Source organism: Sinocyclocheilus grahami, unplaced genomic scaffold (genome assembly GCF_001515645.1).
Source record: "Sinocyclocheilus grahami isolate Dianchi unplaced genomic scaffold, SAMN03320097.WGS_v1.1 scaffold748.1, whole genome shotgun sequence".
NCBI classification, from domain to species: Eukaryota; Metazoa; Chordata; class Actinopteri; order Cypriniformes; family Cyprinidae; genus Sinocyclocheilus; species Sinocyclocheilus grahami.
Window position 1 is genome coordinate 204,794 of NW_015505927.1, and position 19,556 is coordinate 224,349.

Genomic DNA, 19,556 nt, shown 5'->3' on the forward strand with positions numbered 1-19,556 from the left:
AAGGGGAAACAGGAGAACTGAATTCACCGGAACACCGGCATTGTAGGCTACTCTCCCAGGAAACAGTCCTCATCCTCTATAAAATGCGTTACACACATCTGAATATTTGGTTTGAAATGTTCTGGAACAGTGTTGTAAATACAACTTAACTACTGATTTCTAGTTTTGTCCTTTTTCGGAAGACCAAACAAAGTAGTTTTACTTTCACAATGAACACAGCGTCTCCACGACATGGCGGCGGTGGCGGCAACAACAATACTACAGCGAGAATCAAAGTTACGCCTTCTTTCTTTGCGTGAACATTTGGGCAGTGTTATGCAAATCTTCCCACACAGTGATGTAGACATGTGGGGGCGTGTTAGAACGAGTCGTTTTAGGAGGGCGTAGACGAGTCTTAACTTTTATAAAAAAATATCTGTTTTGGTTTGAGACTTTAGTCTTTGCAACTTTAGGGATCTTATCTATTCACGAATAGCGTGTAACACTCCAAAGAGAAAGGAAAACTTGAAATCGCATCATATGACCCCTTTAAGCAACTCTTACCACCAAACCTGTCCCTAACCTTACCCGTATCACACCTCAGAAGCAGCAAAAGTGTTGTGCGTTAAAACAATCTTTTAATCATTTTATAACATCTGTTAAAATCATTTGTAGGTTTTCAAGAAGTGCTTGATCATATGAATTGAAAGTTTAATGACATTTTTAAGCATTTTACCTTGCATGAAATGATTTGTTTGAACATTATCTAATGTTTAATAATTTTATTAGCAAACATTAACAAGCACATTATCTCATGTTTCTAACATTTGAATTATATATTAACTAATGATCCATTAAGCATTATATAATGTTTGTTAATGATTTATTAATGAAAGTTATTATAAAGTGTTACCCTATAGGAAAATGGAAAGCAGTTGTTTTAAATTGTAATAATGTTTTGCAATATTACTGTTTTTATTGTATTTTTGATAAAATAAATGCAGCCTTGGTGAGCATAAGAGACTTTTCCAAAAACATTAAAAATATCTTACCTGACCCCTTTTGAAAGGTAGTGTAGGTGTACGGTGTAGTAACAAATTTAAATAAATCAATCTAAAATTAGTGAATTAAAGAAAAATAATAATAATAAAATAAAATTACTGAATTAAAGTCCAGAAAAAAAAAGTGGTTCAGTGGACTCAGCTGTCAAATTAATTCTCTTGTTTTATAAAAGTGATGGTTCACTGGGTCACTTCGGGTTGCTCTGCTGTGCTTGGATGCAGAGAGCGGTCTACATTCCTGACTAAACACCGGTAGAAACACTCCAGTTTTGTTTTGAGACACATTGTCCATCAGGTCTAAGTTGGAGGAGGGGTTGTGGGAACGCTCAGAGTCTGACTAGTATTTAAGAGTTTAACAGGGGGTTGAATAGTCTTGGACATACCGAGACGGCCCTCTGACCTCTGCTCAGACACTGTGCACTTTTCTGCCTCCGTCATCCATTAAGAACGAGCGGCATTCACTTCTAAAACAGCTTCGGTCTTAGTGACCATGGCTGTCAAGCTCCAAAAAGGACCCCAAAGCACCATAAAAGAACTAAGAAAGCCGTCTTTATGACTTGTAGCTCCCCTCTGTTGCAGCTCTTAAATCTCAGTCTTCATCCTGAATTGTTGCTGGTAAATTTGATAACAAATACAAGTTCAGCGCTTTGGCAAAAGGAAAGAATATCAGAGAAGTAATTGGTCCTCACACAGCTATTTTATGACCTCAGAAGACTTGAAATGTATGGTTCACTTTTTAACATTTTGGGGTCCTTGCAATCAAAACGTTGTAAAAACCCTCAAATAAAACAATATTATGATGTCCTTGCGAAGGACCACCTTCGTAAAATTACATTTATGTATATATTCCGTGCATGTTTCAAAGACCCAATTAGGGGAAAAAAAATAAAGACATGATTTCAAAATCACATAATTGTCAATTGTCGTCAATGTACTAAAGTCAAAGCAAATTATTAGGATATTATTTGGAGAATATTTACTTTAATTTTTAACTCATTATTAATGTTAGTATATAGTACTTAAAGTCACAATGTAACAAATGTAGTGATGATTTTTTTCTTCCATATTGTGACATACATCTGAAGGAGAATTATCGTATAAGATTAAAAAAAATGAATGGTGGAGTCTTGGTTCAGTTCTCCGCTTTTTGATTAGAAACATGAAAACTGGAGAAATGAAACATGCAAGGATGAATTATTCACAAAAAGATCAGTAACGTGCATTTAGAAAATAGGTGTTTTTTTTTCTTTCATTTTATGCTGACTTATACTAGATTTCGAGATAATATTACTAGATAAAATATTAAAAGTTGGAGAAATAATGCAAGTGTGATAAAACTCTTGGACCAGTCTTCAGAGAGTAAAAACAAACTGTAATAATATCAAATTTGATAAATAGCATAAAAATATTGTGTTAAACATAATCCCAGTACTGCTATATGATGTTTTTGCCCCTTTTTAAAGCTTGACAGTCATGGTGGATTAGTCAGTTTTGGTTTCATGTTGTCATGAATTGGTCAGCAAAAATGGATATCTTGTGGCAGATAGCCACATTCCCAGACCTTCAAGGTCTTAACTCTTGGGAGCTTCACTGCACAGAGCTTTAGTAAAGGAAGTAGCTGTTACTTTGACATGCTAATAGCTAGGCTTGCCGTGATAGACGGTGTTGACAATGATACCGGTGTTAAGCCGCAACACCGGTTACGTCACTTGCCCACCGAGTCACCAACCCCCACCATCGTATTGATTTTTTTATAGTAATAAAAATAATTTAGTTCAGTAAAAGAACAGACACTACAATTAAAAACTGAACGTGGCTGCTCAGCAATTGATGCAGAATTGCCGCTAATTCGAAAGTGAAAGTAAAATGTGCACGGCTCTTTTAAGCTATTTAAACACAAAGGAAAATCGAGGAAAAGAGGGAAGATTCAAACGAACTAAAAACGAACAATTGCTTTACTCCGAATTGCCGCTATTTGAAAGTGAAAGAAAAATGTGCACGCCGCTTTTACAAGCTATTTAAAAGCGAAGGAAAGCGAGGAAAAGAGAGAACGCCCCCGCCCCTGTGGTGATACCGGTATTACCAGTGTTGTCACACGTCGATTAACCAGTGGGAAAATGTCCTCACCGTCACAACCCTACTAATAGCAGAAGGGAAGTTATTTAATCTAACTTAATGCTCTAGTCTCCCAGCAGGCACTATCCCAGCTGTTATATCATCCCAGCACTGCTGGAGAAATGCTGAGCCCTGAAGTGCTCAGTTGAATTAGTCTGTGTTGTGTATGAATGTGTGTATATAAATGTACGTATGTTTATGAGAGCGCCATCCTCCCTCTTAATCCCATGACACTTATCTGTGTTGATATTATTAAATTACCATTAGGACTGTTGGTATTCTGAAAGCTTATGTGGTGAAACAGAGCCCACTGTTGGCTTAAATGCAGAAATGTGGTCCGAGTTTAACAGTAGGAATTTAGTCTGAATGTCACAGCTAAGGAGAACATCATCTTGGCTGATGAGTCTGAACTTGTCTTGCATATCTTGAATTGGGGGTGGGTGACCAACCCCTATCTATCTGTCTATCTGTGTGTGTATGTTTATAATAATTATATATATATATATGTAGCGAATTTAACTCATGGGGAAATATGAATAAATATTTTTTTTTAAATAGATTCATTTTAATCAATAGGAATGCATTAAACTGATTACTATATAGGCATTTATAATGTTGCAAAAATAATGCTACATAAACTATATTTCATAAAAAATTTTTAGTAAAGTAAAATTATTTTAATTCACAATTTTACTGTACTATTTTTGACCACATAAATGGAGCCTTGCATAGAGACTTCTTTTAAAAGCAGTAAAAAAAGTTACAACAAACCTTTTGAATTGTAGTATGTAATTAAATGTTAAGGTAATTTTCAGAGCCCAATCTGTCAAGATTTTCTCATGTAACACAAATTGTAATTTGATGGCTCTAGCACAGTAAACTTTTTATAAGTTCACATAACTTTGCATAGCATAAGATTTTTGTGATATATTTGTAATGTAAATGTACAATTAGTTGATATATAACTAACAAAATATGAATCTGAAAAGCATGGAGGAGACCGTGATGAACTGTGAGGAGCATTTTTGTCATAGAATTATAAGCATCAAAGCACATGCATGTGTGAAGTTTTTCAAACAGGCTTTTCCTACAGGCTATTGCCTGTCTGAAGATGAGTTTTGGGCTGTAGCAGCTCTGTGCAGAGTGATTCTGATTCAGTTCTTCCCCAGCAACCATCTACAATGTTAATAATTTGGGTAATTCATCTTGCAGAGTACAGCAAAAAGAGCTATTCTCTCAGCTGTCTCTTCCAAACAGGTTTTGCATTTGAAGTGTTTGGTTAAACACTAAAAGATGAAAGCGCTTTGTCTCATGATGAAGTCTTTTTTGTGAGCAGTGTGTTTTGAATAAATCTGAGTTAATCCATGAAAGGATTCAAATTATGGTGTTCTTAGTTCTTTGCAGAGACATACATTTGAGTATTGGTATAAAGTCTAATCCATTTTGTAGCTAATCCATTGTTGACCGACATACTTGGATATTAAAAGATCATCTCAACTGAGATAAAAAAACGACCAACCACAGTTTGTTTTGCTTTTATAATTTCTACATTCAAATCACTACTGATAATTTCACAGAATCAGATAATTTCACAGATAATTTTACATTTTCTACTCTTGGATATGTAGTTAACCTGCTGCCAAGTGCTTTCAGCCTTTTAAAGGTTTGATGCATTAATTATTCCTCAGAACTGCTCATTGCAGCGGCCTGATACCTTTGTGTCTGCAGAACTCAAAAAACATATTTTGAGGAACACTGAGAACCAAACAAACACTAGCTACGTTTAAATGCAACCAAATAATCCCTCAGTAATCGGATTGATGGCTCAATCTGACTGAAAAGCCTTAATGTAAGCACCTTGATCTTGGTGTAGACCTTTTCTAACCTGATCGAGAGGACATGTAAACACTTGATCGGATTGAAAACTGAAACTGGAAAGTACTGCGCACATGCAATGACATGAAAATGGCGTAATGATTAATGATGCGTTGAATGAGCTGATGTTTTTATAGAATGAAGTGTCATAAATGACTGTCATGTTATTCTAAAATTCTCCTTCCACTCATCGTCTGTGAAGTGGAGCAGAACAACTTTCCATCAGTCCTCACTTCATTCTCTCATGCACAGATGGCTTGTTTTGACCACAGTGGGTGATTTTACTGCTTGATGTAAGCAGCCCTGCGCAAAGCTTCATGTGCTCGTAAAATTCTCCTTCCACTCATCGTCTGTGAAGTGGAGCAGAACAATGTCAGTCCTCACTTTATCCACAGACGACTTGATTTGTCCACGAGAATGGGTGGTTTCACTGCTTGGTAAATATAAGCAGCACAGCACAAAGCTTCATGTGCTCATCGTCTCCTAATTAGGACCCGAACTAGATAAATATTAAGTCTGCTCTTTAAAACAAAGAAAAGAAGCAATGACTAGAAAATAGTATGTGCAAACATTATATCTTTTAACAAACTCTGTATATTTGTGCAGTGTTTGCATATCAAAAGATCAAATCCGATATTGAAGCTCGTGACATATAAATGCGCACATCAACCCGATCACTTTATTTAGCATTCATGTAAACACTACGTTTGGATTCTTCAATTGGAATGATTTAATTCCAATTGAAACAAAAGGTGTCCATGTGAACATAGCTACTGAAGTCCATTGACTTCCACTGCAAAGACCAAAACAAAATCTTAAAATATATTATTTTGTGTTCCAAAATACAAAATATAATTAGTAAACTTGAAAAACTATGTAGACTTTACAGTATATTCTGCATAATAATTCTAATAATAATGTATTTTATTTTAGGTAATTTTCAGTCATGGAAATGTATTTTAGTTTACATTGTTTTTCCTGTCTGTCTGTTCATTTGTTTTTTTGTTAGTTTTTTTTTGTTTCCGTTAATAATAATAACGCTAATAGAATCTGCCAATTTTAGTCAGCTCTTGCCATTTTTATGAGAAAGCTGGCATGTAATGTATCTCTCTTTATATCCCTCTCCTTCCTCTCCCCAATGCAGCTCAATTTTCCCATGCACTTTTTAAATCAGAGATGGATCAGGTGAATGATGCAGTTTAGCTAGAGGCATCCAGCTAATGAGTATTCACTCTTCCCGTAATTTTAATAAAGTTCCATGTTCCAGGCCGCACACATTCTCCCATGCGTCATTTCGGCATAAGACAGCGTGTGGCCTTAGGGCACTGTGCATTCTTTATGTGTTTGTGTTTGTGTTTGTGAGTGTGTCTTTATGACTCACCACCCACTCCAAAGGCAATAAGCTTTGGAGGAATCATTACACTTTTACATTTCCCCAGGAGTCCCCTCTGCAGCTCCGCACTGTCAGTCTGATCTAAAATCTCTCTCAATTCTTTAGCTGACACGAGACCGAGAACAGATTTTGCATTTCATTACTCTGCTCATTATGGTCCCGAAACGTCAAATTCAAGTTTAACACAAAGGAGGGTTCGGTCAGGAATAGACTTTAAAGGGCAGCTTATATGAACAAGGCAATGCAGGATATGACTTCACTTCCTGTGTAGTGTTATTGACCTTATAGGGTCTATAGGGGGCTAATGAGCCAAATACCAAGAACAGAAATGAGTCTGTCCATTTTGATGACATCATTCTTTCTGTTTTATTTATTGATTTAGTCATTTATCAGACGCTTTTATCCAAAGCGACTTACATATGAGGACAACAGAAGCAATCAGTTGTAGTATTAAAACAACTAAAAACAGATCCAAAGCTAAAACTTTATAAATACCACCTATATACATTTAAAAAAAAATAGAGATTAAATAAAAATGACAAATGCATACAACAAAATTTCAAAACTTAACATTTAAATGAAAAACAAAAAATAAAGCTAAAAACAATTCAAAATATTAAAGAACAAAAGGTATAAGAGTATAATAATGATTCTAACATAACACTAAGCCAAACACCAAAAAAAACAACTACATGCTTGTATGTACAACCACACACACACACACACATATATATATATATATATACATACATACATACATACATACATACACATTTTTAAATTCAATATATATATTATTTAATTTCCATTTAGTTTGTTGAAGTATTAAAATAACTCAAATTAAATACAACTAAACAAGTAAAAACCTATACAGACATAATAAATTCAGACATAATTTAACTAAAATTAAAATAAATAACAAATACAAATAATACAAATCAAATGACAGTAGTTTATCAGTAATCCTAAAAAATAACACTGCCAAACACACATGCTAAAAAACAACAACTTACTTACACATAGTAAGAAATGGTTATAAAAACTGAAACCGAAGCGAAACAAGTAATAGTAAAGGGGAGAAATAAAAAGCTATACTTATCCTTTGTCCCTGCCCGGTGGAGTCGCATGGTTGAGTCGATGGTCTTTACACTCTTCGGTCTTCACACGAGGACGTGGTAAACTAAAGGGCCTTTCGCACCGCGGGAACCTTTTCATAGTACCAGAACTAATTGTGGAACTACCCACTTTTTGGCATTTTCGCACCGCCGGAACTGGGTGCGATTTTAGTACAGGACTGCCTTTTTCGAGAACCAAATTAGCTCCTACTCCGGAGCAGGGTCTAACCAGCACAACTGGTACTACCCGTGACGTAAGTAGACATTGATTGGCCAAACGCGTATGAAAACGCCCTCACCCGCCATGATTTAAAACGCTGTGCAAACATACTGTAAACATTGTCAACTTATTTCGCAAGTATGGAGAACAGCGATAGATGGACGGACGCTGAAGAGCAGGCACTTGTAGCAAATTTAGCACTGCCAGTTGTCATTGGAGATTCTTAGTTCTCCTTTCCGTTCTTTCAATCGCTTTACGTATACGTCGACTTTCCATGTCCATTATTGTGAAACCCGCGAGACACAACAAACACACAGCTCTTATCACAGCGTCCTCCATCCTCCTGTTGTTCTTTGTTTCTGTTGTTGCACGCCGCGCACAAATGACGACGCTGTCGACCGACTTACGTCACTTCTTAATACACACTGTCGGTGCGAATGCAACCCTTTAAATGGTACTGGGAAATAGTTCGCGCAAATTCGTCCCAGTATTTTAGTACTGTACATTTAGTTCTGGAACTAAAGTGGTGCGAAAGGCCCATAAGCTTACCCTTAGTTTACCCTTCTAACAAAATACTACATTAATTCAGCTGGACACACTTTCCATATTTTCTCCACAACAAATGTCCAAGCAAGCGCAGACACTGACAAGATACGCGACCAAACGCGGTATTGCTATGTGAGATGCTTCCTGTTCCCATTGGTGAGAAGACCGCGGCTTGGGGTGGAGGGAATGGACTATCACGCTAATATTCTTTCTTTCATGCCAAAAACTCATTCACTTTTTTTCTCTGACATTGTAGTTGGTTTATCTCAAACGGATTGCGTATGTCAGTGCAGGTACTTATAACTTATTTTTTTTCTGTGGAAAAATCTCATAAAACCTATATTGAAGGGGACATATCTGAATACTAGAATGTCACAGAGACTTTTGGCTAGTAAACAACCATCTTCTAACCATCCACAACACTCTAGTATCATAAGGGCAAGGTTTGGACAGCCTCTACAACTGTTTGGGCTTTATATTAAACAAGTTTGAAACACCATGAGGGTAAATACAGTGGGGAAAAAAAGTATTTAGTCAGCCACCAATTGTGCAAGTTCTCCCAATTAAAACAAATTGCAAATTTTTTCTTGATTATACTTGATTTTTCAACTCTATATACTTGAGTATATAGAGTTGGTTTAGAATAATGTCTTTGGTGACATTCTAGCCTATTAAGAATCGCAATGTAGTGATCCGATTATTAGTGCTCGTGTTATTGTTTTGAACACTTTGCCTCTTTCTCTTGCTTTCATAGTGTTTGTGAGCTGTTCTCACTGGTAGAAGGCACCATCTTGTTTGTCATTTCCTCAACCCTTATGTTATTTGTGTCTGGGGAACATTAGCCTCTGGCTCAGTACGGCTTTTTGTGAATATTAAAGGCCTGTATGTGGCACGTGTGCACTACCCATCCTACAGCGCCTTTATTTTCCAGTCATTTAACTTGAGATCCATTTAGAGCCTATTCATTCCAAAATTATATTTATTTGAGCTCAGGAAACATTTTCTGACATGGCTTACACGGAGACTGGCTTCAGATTGTCCCAGTTGACGATTTGAGTTCATAATAAAACTATTCAAAATCTTTTTTGTTAGCTTAAATAAAGCTGTAATACAATAAAATATAAATATTAGACAATAAACATAAACTTAAATACAAAAACCTAAACAAAAATGAGAATTGTTGCCTTGGAAATAAGTTACTAAAATGACTAAAACTGAAATAAAATTGAATTAAAGCCATATGCAAACAGTTTTAAAAAAAAAAGAAAAAACGTATAATAATGACACAAAAACCGCATACATTACTTAAAACCGTAATCTAAAAATGAAAACTGGAAATATAAGCTAATTTAAAATATTAATATTAATACTATAATGCTTGCAGTACTGTAGCTTTTACTTAAAGGGGTCATATGATGTTGCTAAAAAGAACATTATTTTGTGTATTTTGGTGTAATGAAATGTGTTTATGCGGTTTAAAGTTCAAAAAACACATTTTCCACATAATGTACATTATTGTTTCTCCTCTATGCCCCACCTTTCTGAAACGCATCGATTTTGACAAATCTCATTGTTCTGAAAAGCGAGGTATGCTCTGATTGGCCAGCTATCCAGTGCATTGTGATTGGCCGAATACCTCAAGCATGTGACAGAAATGTTACGCCCCTTACCATATGATGTTATGGTATTTTTGCCTAGCATATGCAAAAATGTCCAGGCCGGAGCTACGAGACAAAAACATTAAAACCCATTATAAATAAGGCATTTGTTGCATCCAGTGGGGACATAATTACGGATTATAATGACTTATACTGTCTGTCTCGTGTAAACATGAAACCATGTCTGCATTTGTGATCGGAGAAATGACAAACAACAAGCGCTAAAGCCCCCTTTAAACCCCTTTAAAGTGAAGGCCAAGTGCATAAAGCAGAATTTATTAAAGTGTATGTCTAATGCTATTCATGCATTTTGACTTATTTGCACTGTTAAAGAGTTGGTTTCTCATGGCCAAAGTTTCAAAAAACAAGTTGAACATATGACGGAGTATTTCTGTGCCAAATACACTCCTTCAGGGTTCGTATTAGTTTCAGAAAGTTTATTTTTCGAGTATGGCTCTGTATGACATCATAAAGAGCGGAATTCCTTGTATGGGCACTACTCCAGGAAGAGTGCACCCACACATCAACCAGAGCGAGAGCAGCCCATCAACATGCTTAATTTGGGTTATGGAAGTCGTCGGCAGCGTTGATAGTTAATTTAAGCCAATAAAGTTTTTGTCCCGGTTTTATTTATGTCGATGTCACAGCTTGTAGTTGATCGATATGCACAAGCTGCGCGTGCTTGTGATTTTTAAGCTCCGCCCACGACAACTGTTTTCGGAGAGAAGTGGAACAGCTCTATATGTCTTTTAGAAATGTGATAAAACTAAAGACTCTTCTGAGATATGAAGGATGCAATGACTTCATTTGTTGTATGTTACTTTTTTCCATGTTTTTCAGCAGTTGTAATGAAATATGGTAAAATGTGCACACTTAGTGGTAGTTAAAACCAGGCAAATTTTTTTTTATAAAAATCATGCAAGAGGTGAGGGATGTGTAAAACTTTGTGAATGACAGGTGTTCCAGATCTGTGGAAATCTCTCTGCGAATTTCTGCATGTGCATATTCCGAGAGGGCCTGATGATTACAATGTGTGAACTAATTGTAACTTTTCACCTTGTGACTTTTCAGTGTTGCCGTGGGAGTTGGTTTCTATGGAAACAGTGAAACCAATGATGGGGTGTACCAGCTGACCTATTCTCTCTATAATGCCAATCACACGCTGGCGGGAGTGGACAGTTTGGTAAGTACAAATATAGCAGTGCTGACTATAAATAACACACTGAGACTGTTTTTGACTCCCTGACCAACTTTAGTCTTGACAGATTTCAGCTGAAATGTCCCAGTAGTCTCGCTGACTTCTCTCAAGCAAACTTACTCCCTCTAAAGGCTCTAGCATTATGTATTTTCCCTCCCTGCAAATAGTTCTGCACTTTCAATCAAAGCGTTCCTTCCAACCAAACCTCAGCCAGATGGTCCCTATATCCCATTCAGTTGCCTGCTCCTGTGAAATCTTTTTTTGTGCCAATCTGCACTGCTAAAATTTAATGGGTTCCCCACTGAGTGCATGATTGATTTTCTGACATCCCTTTGCAATAGCAAGGACACCGCTGAAGATATATGCAGCTACATGCAACCGCTCAGTCTCTCTGGAAAGATGTGAACGACAAGGGGTGTATCTGTGTGTATTAGAAAACACACACACCCTCTAGTGTGTTTCTGTGATATGGAATGGTTGGAGAAAATACCTCAAATTGTTTTTTACAGCCTTTTATGTTTGTGCAGTTAATATGAAGGCCTCTTTTGAAAAAACGTATAATAATGACACAAAAACCGCATACATTACTTAAAACCGTAATCTAAAAATGAAAACTGGAAATATAAGCTAATTTAAAATATTAATATTAATACTATAATGCTTGCAGTACTGTAGCTTTTACTTAAAGGTGTCATATGATGTTGCTAAAAAGAACATTATTTTGTGTATTTTGGTGTAATGAAATGTGTTTATGCGGTTTAAAGTTCAAAAAACACATTTTCCACATAATGTACATTATTGTTTCTCCTCTATGCCCCACCTTTCTGAAACGCATCGATTTTGACAAATCTCATTGTTCTGAAAAGCGAGGTATGCTCTGATTGGCCAGCTATCCAGTGCATTGTGATTGGCCGAATACCTCAAGCATGTGACAGAAATGTTACGCCCCTTACCATATGATGTTATGGTATTTTTGCCTAGCATATGCAAAAATGTCCAGGCCGGAGCTACGAGACAAAAACATTAAAACCCATTATAAATAAGGCATTTGTTGCATCCAGTGGGGACATAATTACGGATTATAATGACTTATACTGTCTGTCTCGTGTAAACATGAAACCATGTCTGCATTTGTGATCGGAGAAATGACAAACAACAAGCGCTAAAGCCCCCTTTAAACCCCTTTAAAGTGAAGGCCAAGTGCATAAAGCAGAATTTATTAAAGTGTATGTCTAATGCTATTCATGCATTTTGACTTATTTGCACTGTTAAAGAGTTGGTTTCTCATGGCCAAAGTTTCAAAAAACAAGTTGAACATATGACGGAGTATTTCTGTGCCAAATACACTCCTTCAGGGTTCGTATTAGTTTCAGAAAGTTTATTTTTCGAGTATGGCTCTGTATGACATCATAAAGAGCGGAATTCCTTGTATGGGCACTACTCCAGGAAGAGTGCACCCACACATCAACCAGAGCGAGAGCAGCCCATCAACATGCTTAATTTGGGTTATGGAAGTCGTCGGCAGCGTTGATAGTTAATTTAAGCCAATAAAGTTTTTGTCCCGGTTTTATTTATGTCGATGTCACAGCTTGTAGTTGATCGATATGCACAAGCTGCGCGTGCTTGTGATTTTTAAGCTCCGCCCACGACAACTGTTTTCGGAGAGAAGTGGAACAGCTCTATATGTCTTTTAGAAATGTGATAAAACTAAAGACTCTTCTGAGATATGAAGGATGCAATGACTTCATTTGTTGTATGTTACTTTTTTCCATGTTTTTCAGCAGTTGTAATGAAATATGGTAAAATGTGCACACTTAGTGGTAGTTAAAACCAGGCAAATTTTTTTTTATAAAAATCATGCAAGAGGTGAGGGATGTGTAAAACTTTGTGAATGACAGGTGTTCCAGATCTGTGGAAATCTCTCTGCGAATTTCTGCATGTGCATATTCCGAGAGGGCCTGATGATTACAATGTGTGAACTAATTGTAACTTTTCACCTTGTGACTTTTCAGTGTTGCCGTGGGAGTTGGTTTCTATGGAAACAGTGAAACCAATGATGGGGTGTACCAGCTGACCTATTCTCTCTATAATGCCAATCACACGCTGGCGGGAGTGGACAGTTTGGTAAGTACAAATATAGCAGTGCTGACTATAAATAACACACTGAGACTGTTTTTGACTCCCTGACCAACTTTAGTCTTGACAGATTTCAGCTGAAATGTCCCAGTAGTCTCGCTGACTTCTCTCAAGCAAACTTACTCCCTCTAAAGGCTCTAGCATTATGTATTTTCCCTCCCTGCAAATAGTTCTGCACTTTCAATCAAAGCGTTCCTTCCAACCAAACCTCAGCCAGATGGTCCCTATATCCCATTCAGTTGCCTGCTCCTGTGAAATCTTTTTTTGTGCCAATCTGCACTGCTAAAATTTAATGGGTTCCCCACTGAGTGCATGATTGATTTTCTGACATCCCTTTGCAATAGCAAGGACACCGCTGAAGATATATGCAGCTACATGCAACCGCTCAGTCTCTCTGGAAAGATGTGAACGACAAGGGGTGTATCTGTGTGTATTAGAAAACACACACACCCTCTAGTGTGTTTCTGTGATATGGAATGGTTGGAGAAAATACCTCAAATTGTTTTTTACAGCCTTTTATGTTTGTGCAGTTAATATGAAGGCCTCTTTTTCCTTTTCGTCATTGTCCCTTTCAAGGCCCTGAAGGCTGGGGCATGAATAAAACCTAATTCATGTATCTTCTGCCAGACCTATTTATATCCGTCTCCGTTTTCTGATTCAAATGCGTAGAGCTGACAGTGACACTAAGATGCTTTAATCCTGCTTCACGCACCAATTTCATGCACTCGGTAGGGCCTTTCATGCCTCTGGTTGTGAGTTTTAGCTATTTCATTGCCTGGTGGACTGAAAGACTGCAAAAGCAATGATTAGTTCACATTTTCCCCCTCGTTAAAGGTGTGTGTAAAAGTGTGTATCTATCTATCTGTCTATCTATCATTATTTTGCTCTATCTATCATATCATTCTGTTTATCTGTCCGTCTGTCATTCTATTGTTCTATCATTCTCTCTGCTATCCGTCCATCCATCCATTCGTTTTATTTGACCATCCAATAATCCATCCATCATTCTGTCATTCTATTTCTCTGTTCATCCAGCTTTCTAACTGTCCATCCATCCATTATTCAGTCCATTCATCCATCCGTCATCCATTCATCCATCTGTCTGTCTATCGTTCTGTTGTCCATCCATGCATCCATCTATCATTCAGTCCGTCCGTCCATCCATCCATCCATTCATCCATCTGTCTGTCTATCGTTCTGTTGTCCATCCATGCATCCATCCACCCGTCGATCCATTGTTCTGTCCATCCATCCACCGTTCCATCGTTCTTTCTAACGGTCCGTTGCTCCATCACTCTATCCATCATTCCATTGCTCTGTCTTTTGTTCCATCTATCTATCAATCCATCTGTCTCTCCGCACATACATACAGCTGCTATTAAAAGATGTTGTAAGAAGAAGACAATTTGAGAGTCACACCTGTTAGTAAAACAGTCATAATTCCCAGATACTGTCAGTTTGAGGTCACTGGACATTATCCCAACTCTAGTGATGACATCATCAACCCGAAGCTAACCTTATTTTTATTTCCAAGTGTGTAGCTGATGACAAATGTATTTACTTCCATATAGATCTTAACAAAATTGTGCAAGTTTGAGTGCAAACATCTCACAAGCTATAGATCAGTAATCTACAGCTGTTCAGCTCACTTACACCTGTTGTACGAGCCTTCAGGGAAGTGTTTATGCTGTGGTTCTGAACTGAACGAAGACTGAAGGCGCTCCAAGCATCTGCCCGCTTATACCATTGAGGAGTTGAGGATTAACTCCCCTTCTGCACTAATGGAGATTAATGCATCTCTTTCCGTCTCCCTCTGAATTATGAGGCACACACTTATCTGAGGTAAACTTGATTCCCTCAACACATTCTCTGAGTCATCACAAGCTAAAAGGCAGAACTGACCTAGGAACTGCACTTTCGGAGGAAAAATCAGCCATAATTTTCATTCGCAGTCTCCCTCATAGAGCACATTGTTATGAAAAAATTATGTAATGATGCTCAGAAGGACTAGAGATGTTTTTGATATTCGGGTCATGACCTCAGATTAGTGTCAGCTAGCTTCAAGAATCATAAATACATTTATCTAAGCCTGCCATCAAGTAGAAGAGACCCTCCATTCTTGGATTTCTCCTTAGAGACCAGGTCCTTCAAATGGTACAAAGTGTCCACTGTCTGAAAACCCAGCATGCTGTGCCCATAATTAGCCATGAACCCTGCGACAAAGGCTTTGATGAAGTCACTCATGGAAATCTTTGACTTCCTGATTGAGGCTCTTCAATGGTTCTGCCTGCCTGAAAACAATGATTTAATTTGGCATCCATTGTACACAGATGCTCATTCTCTCTCTCTCTCTCTCTCTCTCTCTCTCTCTCTCTCACTCACTCACTCACTCACTCACGCACACACACTCTTTTTGTTTGAAAGTACTGGACTGCCCTTTCAAAGGAGTCAAGAGAAGGAATAGTAGGACTTGTTTTTTGCAGGAGTGTTGAGCGTTGACTGCTTGGTTTGAGGGTTTATTGGTTCTGGGCCATAAGGTCTCTTGTTTACCTCCTCTCAGCACCCCCTCTGTGCTTGCAAATGAACTGTGGCTTCCTGTGTGGATCTGTTTTGTGTTCACAGAGGCACCTAGGGATTAACAAGAACTTAAATTGAGTTACAGGAGAACCATAATGCTGTACATACATTTTAAGGCAAGTTGTTACTTTTGTGTTTTTTTATTAATAATTATTTAATTTATTATTGACTGTATTATAGACTTTAAATAGTCCACAATATGAATATTTTAAAAGCAGATATCGTGTACCTTTGTATTATTATTATTATTATTTATTCTCAATATTGTTATTTTAGATACAATTTTCATATTTTATTCAAAGATATTATTCTAAAATAAATGTCAATATACAACATGGCCATTGTTGTCATGGTCATTCAAATTCCTCGGCACCATCATCTCAGCAGATCTCACATGGTCAGCCAACACCACAACAGTCATCAAGAAGGCACAACAGCGCCTTCACTTCCTGAGAGTGCTGAAAAAGAACAACTTGAAGGAGAAGCTGCTGGAGACCTTCTATCGCTCTGCAGTGGAGAGCCTGCTAACATATTGTATCACAGTATGGTATGGCAGCTGTACTGAGGCAGAGAGAAAAGGAATACAGCGGATTATTAACTCCGCGCAGAGGATCATTGGCTGTCCTCTTCCCTCCCTGAAGGATCTTTACAACTCCCGCTGCCTCAGCAGAGCTCAGAACATCGAAAAAGACCACTCTCACCCTGGTTCCCACCTGTTCAACCTGCTGCCCTCTGGCAGGCACTACAGGTGCATCAAATCACGGACAAACAGACTCAAGGACAGCTTCTTTCCCAGAGCTATAATCACACTGAACACACACACGCACTGACCCCCTTCCCATCTTACTCAGTGCAATATGTGTATTAGATGTGTATTATATTTCAGTGCAATCTTTATCTTTTCTTGTGCAATGTTTTTCTATAACTTTATTCCTTCAGTGCAGTGCAGCATTATATTTCAGAGCAATATCTTTACTTTTTTAGCGTAAGTTATTAAATATATATCTCTATCCCTTCAGTGTACTTTTACCCAGAAGCTTACCTCGTATCTGTGCAATAATTATTTTAACAAGCTGTTACTTCTATTTACCTATTTTTACATACAAGCAATTGTTTTCTATTTTCATTTATTTATTCTTTGTCTTAGTTTTACATATTTTAATTGTATATTTCTTTTTAGTCTCTTTTGTTTATTATATACCAAGCACCTTATGCAGAAACTCTGCAATTTCGTTGTATCTTGTATACAATGACAATAAAGCATTCTAATTGTGACAACGTACCCCATATGGTATGATAACATGCTTTCTGTTAAGTGCAACTGTATTTGTTTCCCAGGTAATAATTCTGGAAATGTCCAATAGTTTTGTGGTGAATACAGGAAAAGGAAATAATATATTCAGATTTTTTAAGGGTGGATATGCTAAATTACTAAATGTAAATGTAAATGGATATAATATTACAGAATGTCAACCCAAAGCTCTCTTGTTCTATAAATACCTCTGTTCTCTGCGCGGTGTGACATGATGCAGAGCACTGGGTTGTTTTGTACCGTCCTCTCAGCTTGTGAAGGTCACTTTTTTTTTATGCTTGGACCAGAATGCGGACATTTTCTAGACTCAAGCCAGCTGCTTAACAATTACTATGTTTTCATTAAGTGTAACTTTTTCCAGAGTTTGGATTTTGAGTGAGAAGTAGTCAGTGAAATGTTTGACAGCATAGATTAAAGTGTCACATTTGTGGACATTTCAGTTTAGGCAAAAGGCTACAGAATGACTCGCTCAAGAAAAACTGAAGGAAAATAGTTTGAAGGCAGAGTCTGTTTGAAAGGGTTGTGATTTATAGACTACCTTTATTTTAAATCTGTGATATGGAGGTTGAATGAGCTCTCGGTCAGGCTGGGCTCCAGGTGCAGGAGTGTGAGCCACTTCAGTGCTCTATATATTAATACTGCTGTCGGCCCCCGGCCCTTGACTGTCCCCTCCTGACCATTCGGGGCAGACAAAACTGCGTCATATGTGAATGTTAGTTTACTGTCTTAGCTTCTAAACTGTTAGTAGAATTGTTAACAAGGATATTTTTTGTTCCCTTTCGAAAGGTCTCTCCCGTTGCATTGTACGCTGGGGTAAACTCCTGTCATGAAGCAGAGACTATCTCTCTTGATAGTTGACACTATAGACTTGGTTTATGTCTTAGCAGGCTTACAGTGTCCTCTCGGAGTGAGGGCCCACTCCACCAGAGGAATGGCCTCCTCCTGGGCTTGGTCCAGCGGAGTTTCAATTGGTGATGTCTGTGCGGCGGCCGGCTGGATTTCGCCGTATATCTTCACCAGATTTTATAACCTGGACGTCCCTGCCCTTCAGGAACAGATTTTGTCCACTTAATCCACCTACTCCCCTGTATTAAGTGGAGAAGGTCTTGTTATGTAGAACCCTGCCTGTTGGCTTGGTTCTCATACTTGGTTCTCATGCTTTTTAGGAGCCCTCATTACGGGTGCTCTGGGGCTGGGCTCACAGAGTGGCTTCGTTCTGCACTAGCTTATAGCACGGCACTATTGGATGTATTCCCCATAAGCGTGCAACGCAACGGGAGAGACCGTTCGAAAGGCAATGCTCCGATTACTTTCATAACCTTGGTTCCCTGAGCTACGGCTGCTTGCGAGTTGATGACTGTTGCTATCAGTCGAAAGATTCTGATGCATGACACTCTGAGCCGACTTACATTACAGTCGGCTCCACCCCTTTTGGCGGGTTGAAGCGCCATTTATTCGGGCAGCTACAAGAACATGAACAAATCAGGCTTTTGTATCATAACAGGAGATTCTCATACCCATAAGCGTACAACACAATGTTCGTTCACTTATCTCAGGGAACCGAGGTTACGAAAGTAACCGGAGCGTTTTCTCTCTCTCTTGTCCTTTCTGATCTCTCTTCTTCTTGTCTGTTTGTTTTCTTTTTCGACTGGCAATGTGCAAATGACTGCCAATATTCTAATATTTAGACTATATTTAATAGTGTGGGACATTTGAAATATGTTAAAGGTGCAAGAAAGGCATGTTTTTCTGATGAGTTTTGAAAGCTTTTGTTAGTGGAAAAGTTGTGGGATTCTTACCATTTCAAACAACCCAAAAACTCACTAAAAGTCTCTCCCTGGAAAATACCCACAATCCTCCTGATATTCTTCACACACATCAGTTAACCATGAGAGAAAATTGATAGAATGTAATAAAAACTTGTGGAGCTAAGAGCTGTTTATCCATCACCCACGAGGCAGTTAATCAAACGTTCGTCAAAGGAGAATTTGAAGATAAAGTGAGTTTGATTGTTGTGCTTGAGTTCCTGAGATTGTTTTTTCCTTTCAATGTCAGACAGTTTCTGAACCCTCAAAAGCTAAAGTTTCAACACATCACTGCTTGTAAGAGTCACATCTGATCTTTATCTTACTACTTTCTTCTTTATTCCATTGTTAGACTTTATATTTTCATTTCTGGTTCTCAGTAACTATATTGAGAACCTCTGAACTAGTTCTACCAGCAAATCCCCAGACATTCCCACAGCTGTTATTAGAAGACCTGTAAGCAGTAAGGTCATCATTCCCTTTTTGCGTTCTCTCTCTCCTCATTTTTTTTGTCATACTGTCCCCCCCCCCCCCCCCCCCCCCCCACCCTACACCACAAAAAAAAA

The 19,556-nt window shown here is 37.9% G+C and overlaps 1 protein-coding gene across 3 annotated transcripts in view; it reads left to right on the forward strand.

The window, feature by feature from the left end:
* The window catches only part of LOC107560957 (protein tweety homolog 2-like), a 71,317-nt gene that overhangs the window by 33,532 nt on the left and 18,229 nt on the right, over window positions 1–19,556 (forward strand). For all 3 annotated transcript variants that reach the window (XM_016245265.1, XM_016245264.1, XM_016245266.1), the window contains exon 3: window positions 11,034–11,145. In XM_016245265.1, the coding sequence (XP_016100751.1) occupies window positions 11,034–11,145 (112 nt within the window). The remainder of the gene's footprint in view (window positions 1–11,033; window positions 11,146–19,556) is intronic.